This window comes from Chinchilla lanigera, unplaced genomic scaffold (assembly GCF_000276665.1).
Source record: "Chinchilla lanigera isolate Chin_1 unplaced genomic scaffold, ChiLan1.0 scaffold00042, whole genome shotgun sequence".
Classification (NCBI taxonomy): domain Eukaryota; kingdom Metazoa; phylum Chordata; class Mammalia; order Rodentia; family Chinchillidae; genus Chinchilla; species Chinchilla lanigera.
Window position 1 is genome coordinate 15,145,419 of NW_004955443.1, and position 6,650 is coordinate 15,152,068.

A 6,650-nucleotide genomic window follows, 5' to 3' on the forward strand; every position below is an offset into this window, starting at 1 on the left:
ACCAAGGTACGAAACTAGCAGTGATTTGAACAAGTGGTGAGGGAAAACAGTCTTTAGTCTTTTAAAAATAAAATATAACGGTAATACTCCCAAAGTGTAAATGTATCTTTAGAACATTTTAGACACATTCTTATATGACTAGGAATATTATCTTCAGTTACAACAGCCCTTCAAAAAGATCCAAACATTTCATGCGCCTCTCTCCTTAGGCCCTGTCATGTAATCAGGTCAGGGGTTATTATTTAAAATGACAGAAAGAGGAGTTTCCAGAGACTTCGAGACTTAAAGAAGTGACACAAGGTCACATGGGCCAACAGAGACAGCTAGGGCTGCAGACTGTTGAGCTGCCTCATCCAGTTCTCATTTTGTGTGTTTCCAGATACCTTCTAGGAAGGAACCAGAAGCAGAAGATAGGAATTTCAGGAACTCTAACCTAGAGTTTTTGTAGCCTGGCCTACCATTTGCAATCAGACTTGAGCAAGGCGAAAGTCATTCAAAATGTACGTGTCTAGGATATAGCACTAAAGTTCTAGAGTCAAAGAATGGACAAATGAGTCTGCACTTATAATAATATTTATGCCCAATAACATCACAACTCTTACGTTAACACAAGCTTGCATCACATGATAAGATGACCAAAATATTCATTAAAACTACGATTCCTTGTACTCTTTCTTGTTTAACTACATGTTATAGCTAGTTAAGTGAAATCTGTTATCTCTCCAAGCCTGGAATATTTAGTCCACCCAACCTGAATAGAGGAAGAGGGAGCCCTTTACATTGGGCCTGCCATAAATATTTCACGGAATTTTGTCAAATAAATTTTTCTGAAGTTTCTTCGAACAGTGAGAAATAAAAGCTATTATTGTCCTCTTTAAAACATTGCTTCTTCAAGTTAAAACTAAAAAAACAATTGTGTGACAATAATGTCTCAATAAGTGGTGACTATTTTTATTACACTAGTCTAATAATAATAGTAGGGAGAGGATGGGTGTGCTGTGCTATGAAGCTTTTCTACTTTTTTTGTTTCCTCTCTTTGTTCTCTTTCTCTGAAAAGTACAGGAGCAGAAAATGAATGGAGACAAAGCCGTGGAACTCAGCATTAAAGGCACAAAACAAAACCCAAAGCAGCACAAAACACCTGGTCTACATGGAAATGGAGGTTACTGCTTTTTCACTCTAATCTGCAATTCCACCAAGCCCTGACATTTAGTGGTATTCTCCAGGCTCCAGGGCCCTGGACACTGGTTTTGCCTTTGTCAAACCTGGCTTCCCTTCCTGATAGAATCTTTCCCTCCCTCCACACTCCTTGCCCGAGTTGGAGACACTGGGTGCTTTCAGTTCTCTACACTCCATCAGGCTGCCTCTTCCCTACCCAAGATTCCCTTTGCTTAAGGACTGAGGATCTTTGGGATATGCTGACCTAGTTGTCTGATTAAAGCAATTTACACCCAGATGAGGGCAAGGCTGAACTCAACTACCCCAGAGGTTATTTACATTTCAAGAGTTGCTCCTCAGGCCATTCCAGACTCTTTGGAGTGACTCTGAGTTGCAGGGCTCACTGCCCTTGTCTTTCAACTCATGGAGTTATTTCTACTTCTAGCTCCCTCCCCCATCGAATCAACTACACATTTCTCTTTACAGATATGCTGGGCTCTCACCTTTAAAACTCACTGCTTGCCATGGGCTGAATGAAAATAGAAACTTTATCAGCAAGCATGAGTTGGCAGAGTGAAGGAACATCGTCTGTAGGAACATATAAATTGACGGGTACAGGAATTCGTGCATGTGTTTGGGCGTATATGTATCTATTTTTTCCCTAGATAAAGATCTCCAGAAAAAAAAAACTTACAACCCATATGTTTGTATGGTTCTTCTTCATACCCCCTCAAAATGTGTTAAGTCTACTGGGTGACCACTGCTTCATCTACATGCCTTAAATATTTGCTTTAGTTTAGTTTATTTAAGGATTTGCTGTTTACACCACCAGGAGGCAGGAGGAGAAATGAGGGAATTGTTCATTTGCTACTGAAGCAAGGGTCACACAGGATGCAGAGATGGAGGCTCTTCCGGCTACACACAGAAAGCTTTTCACAAAGCAGAAGCCCACCCAGCAGAGGCAGAAAGGAGCAGTCAGCAGCAACTCAGAGCCTATCTAAGAGGGGCTACAGCATCTGCTGGGCCCAACACGGGCTACCTAAACAGCAAAGCTCAAGTCTTTTGCTCAAGTGTTCAACAAACATTTGTGCTAGGCTGCTGGTTAGACATTACTGGGCCTCAGGGATGAAAGAGCTGAGGAAATCCCCAATGGCATGTGTTGTCAGTTACACAAAGAAAGACTTCAATACATAATACGTTTATAATCACTGCTTAGGTCTCACACACAAAGCATTCCCACAGAGAGCAGTGCCATGTTCAGGCTATACATCCTCAGCACTCCTTCCGACACCTGATTACCTGAGCATTTAACTCGAGCACAAGGCATACTGCATTCCTGACTGCCATGATTTCAGCCCAATGGTATCAGGAAGGGAAATATTTTTTAAAGACCTTCCTGCTTAAACTGAGATGTGGTTTAAGTTAAAAACTTATCTTTCTCAAATTTCCTTTCGTAAATTCCTAATATGATTAAAACCCTGGAGGAAACACCGACCATCTGAAAAGGATGGAAGACATTTTGCAATTCCAAAGTAACTTCTAAGTAAAATGTCAGTAAATATCATAAATATAGTAGTACTCTGAGCCCAGGAGTAATTTTTATATGCAGAAAAATATATCCACGCCAAAGGCACATGCCTTTATGGCATTGTCTGCCTTCTCACTTAAAGATGTAACTTTCTCTCTATCTATTTTACAATTCTACCTATACTTCTGCAGGACATATGAAGGAACTACTGAATTCTTTCAGCAAGGGCACAAAAAACAGAGACCAAGGAAGTAAGGATATGGTTCCTCACTGTATCAGGACCTGGCTACCCTGAAGGCAGAGATGCTATGTTATTCTTTGCATTCCCAGTACCAGTGCTAATATTATTAGATATATTTAAAGGGAAAAATCCACTTTCATGAAGATCTGTTCTAAATAAACCTGTATTGTCATATTTTTCCTTACATTTTGTAATGGAGAATTAATTACTGTCTTACAATTTAAACTAAAATATATAATGCCTAAACTAAAATATACAAATGCCTGGATTCTTCTCAGTTTATCCCCATCTGTCCACAGGTACCTTCAAATGGTAAGTTTCAATAATTACGAAGGAGACTTGTCAGGAGACAAGAGGTGGATGACAATTGGGAGGAAGAAAGTGTAGAGAAGGTCACTGAATCAATCACACATGTTCAAAGATCAAACAGACAAACAAATAGTCAGTTATAGTGCCTGCAGTCTTAGCACTGTGGAAGGCAGAGGGAGGACTGTGAATTTCCTACCCAGCCTAGACAAGTTAAGAATTTGGTGAGACCCTGCCTCAAAAATAAAGTAAAATAATAAATTTTAAAATAAACTAAATATTTAAAGCCAAAATAAGGAAAAGAATAAATTTCCCAGAAACTTTTTGCTACTTTTAAATGCTGCTACAATAAGTGTGCTGTTGACCATTCTTTTCAATTTAATAGTACACTAAAATTCCTAGGAATGTTAGTATATCTGTTGCTTCGATGTGTTATGTTTTTTCTAATAAAAATAGTAACTAGCCATAATTTCCCACCCTAAACAGTCTAGACTGTGGTTCTCAAACCTTTCCAGTTCCTTGTACAATAAGATACACTTTTACAAAGACACCAACAAGAACACTTACATATACACAAATACAGGTGAAACAAAAGTTGCACAAGACATTTACTCTTACTGTGGTGACATACCCTGTAGTCTTCTATTTCATAGCTTTCTAGTTGTAGCAGAGAGCTAAGACATTGTTTCATCCCCTAGGAGTGTGATACAACCTGAGTTTCCAAAATTCTGACTTTTAACCTTGTTCTGTGTGAGGGTATTCATAAATACCACTTTATACACTGATTGCATATTCAATTAATCCAATTCTGGACTTTTTTCTATCATTTGTTTTTGAATTGCTGTGATTTGTTACCAGATTTGCATTTTAAGTATATCAAAGGAAGTTTACTACTTGAGGCCAAGAAAGAAGCATTTCCAAGTAGCAGAAAAGTGGTAAGGGCCCTTTCACCAGCCTCTTACACTGGTCCTTATGCACAAAACAGAAGGAGAGATTGAGGATAATTAAGTTTTGTTCAGGAATTTCACTGTAGCCTCAAGGATACTTCAGAAAATTTCTCTTTTGCAAGATTAAATAAACAGCTAATAGAATAAAAGTCCTCAAGTATGCATTAGGGATTTGCATGGGTTACAGTGCATTGCCTATCACTTTATACTCTAATGTCATTCCAGATTTTTTTCCTAAAAGGAACATTTTCTTGACAATGATTCACAAAAACAAAACAAAAAAAACCCTGAGAATTTGGCATTCTTAGGATTTTGAAACCTGTAGAAAATTTTAATAAGGCAGGTGGTATGATAAATCTATTGTAAAAATCAAACTTTACATATGGAATACTTGTGTAAGGCACATAAACATATACAACATAATAAACAGAGACATAAATATACAAACATAAGAGAGGTAGAGAGACCATCTAAAGGGTTCACTGACTTACTTAAAATGTCGATTATAAGACTGAAATCAAGTCACTTGATCATTGAACAATATAATATGCTAAATTCTTAGAATGAATCGAATTTATGTTATCTGACATCAAATCGAAAAGCGTTCCTATAAATGCCATGTACAAAATAGGAAACCATACCTTCTTTCAGAAAGTGACTACGGTGATTTTAGGAAATCTGAAAAAACTTGAAATTCTCTTAAAAGGTTTATCCAAGCAAACAAACAAACCTTGAAAATTCTATAGCTACTTTGGTCAGTATTTCAAGATCAAAGTTAAAAATCAATCCATTATAGTACCTTCACAACTACAAAATCAAACTCTCAAATTGGTTTCACAGAAAACATTTTTATAAATACTGTTCAAGTCTTTATATATATACGCTTAGGTAAAAACATGAACACACATAATAGTACAAAAGGCACACACGAGAAGGAACAAAAGAATATCCTTGCCTGAAACAGAACTATATGCCTAGGCTGGAAGAAGGTATCATTACATGACACATTAAAAAGTACTGGTCAATTTAGACTTTTACTTAAAGTCAAAATTTAATGTAGTATTCACAGAGATGTAAGAGACGTAATTTTCTTTTGTTCACACACAGCTAAAGTCTTAAAATTCCTGTTGAAATATCGTTTTGGACTTTTCTCCTAATGACTTCATTATTAAGTCTAACAGGTGCTAACCATCTCCTTGAGAATGGACCTGGTGATTTGGACATCCATTAGTAGAACACATCTGTATTAATACTGTTTCTTCTCCAGATTTATTTCTTGGCATACTATTATTCTTTAAATGAGAAAAAAAACTTGAAAATAAAATACACAGCAAGTGGAAGAAGCAGTGATTGGCTGACACCCCACGGCCAAGGGCTGGCCCCAGCAGGTTTCAGAGTAGCAAGGTCATCAGTATGGTCAAAATGCAGCATCTTATTACAGTGGAATTCAGCCAAACACAGTAATGTATGGATGTAGACGCATCTGAAAGAAGGAAAATAAAGATTTATGCAGGTAAAAAAAAAAAAAAGGCAACAAAGAAATTATTCCCAATGACTACACTCAATAGGAAAGCTGAAGGAGAGGTTTGGGAGCAAGGAAAAATTTTATTTATAAATTATGTATTTATTTATACTTATGCTCAGGAAAAAAGTTAACTTATTGGAGGAAGGCAACTTAGCTGTAATAATTTGGTTGTTTGTACACAGTGTTAGTGTTCAATACAAACATCACTAAATTCCTGAAAATAAACCTCTATTCCATCTTTAAGACATTAATTCACCAGAAGTGATAATTAAGATTAGTTTGAGTGGTTTCAGCTCAGTTCTTCTTGGAAATGTGATTTCTGCCACAACACTAATGCTAAATAAAGCACTGTGTAATGTACCGCAACACAGTGCCTGCTTTAGAAAGAGTCTAGGGCTTTAAAAAAAAAATAACAAAGAAGCAAAGCTTCCTCTCTATGTATGTGAACCAATCTTAGACTTTCTACTGAGTCGCAGTCAATAAATGAATGGTGAACCTTGCCATAGTTTAGAAATTGATTATATACACCTAAAATATAAACAATTATTGCATTTCCCAATATAAATCCCCATGGTGGTAAAGTGTCGAACAGCATCCATGGCTAAGGCAAAACAATAGCTTTGCCACACTACATTTAGTTTTACAAACTATTTTGCAAATTAATAAATTCCATAATTTATATTTTATCACTACAGTTAAAATTTAATAAGCTAGACTAGTGGGATTAATAACAAGGAGGCCATCCAACTAAAAAAGTCAGTAACAAAATGTCAAGTTCTTCTAAAAATTTTCTAGAAATCAACTTTAAAAACGTTAGTTCATCACGGTGTGTAGAAGGTGCTACTGTGGTGAAATGCAGGGGCTGGGGATTTAGCTCAGCAGCACAGTGCCTGCCTGGCAAGCTTGAGGTCATGAGTTCGATTCCCAGTACCGGGGGAGGGAGGG

The 6,650-nt window shown here is 36.9% G+C and overlaps 1 protein-coding gene across 11 annotated transcripts in view; it reads right to left on the reverse strand.

Annotated features, from left to right (window-relative positions):
* Pcdh7 (protocadherin 7) overlaps positions 1-6,650 on the reverse strand; it is a 394,384-nt gene that overhangs the window by 379,425 nt on the left and 8,309 nt on the right. The window contains exon 2 of one of the 11 annotated variants that reach the window (XM_005392024.2): positions 4,482-5,663. The exons of the other annotated variants lie outside the window; for them this stretch is intronic. Within the exon in view, the coding sequence (XP_005392081.1) occupies positions 5,628-5,663 (36 nt within the window). The 3' untranslated portion in view covers positions 4,482-5,627. Of the gene's footprint in view, positions 1-4,481; positions 5,664-6,650 lie in introns of those variants that run through there. 11 annotated transcript variants of the gene reach the window in all.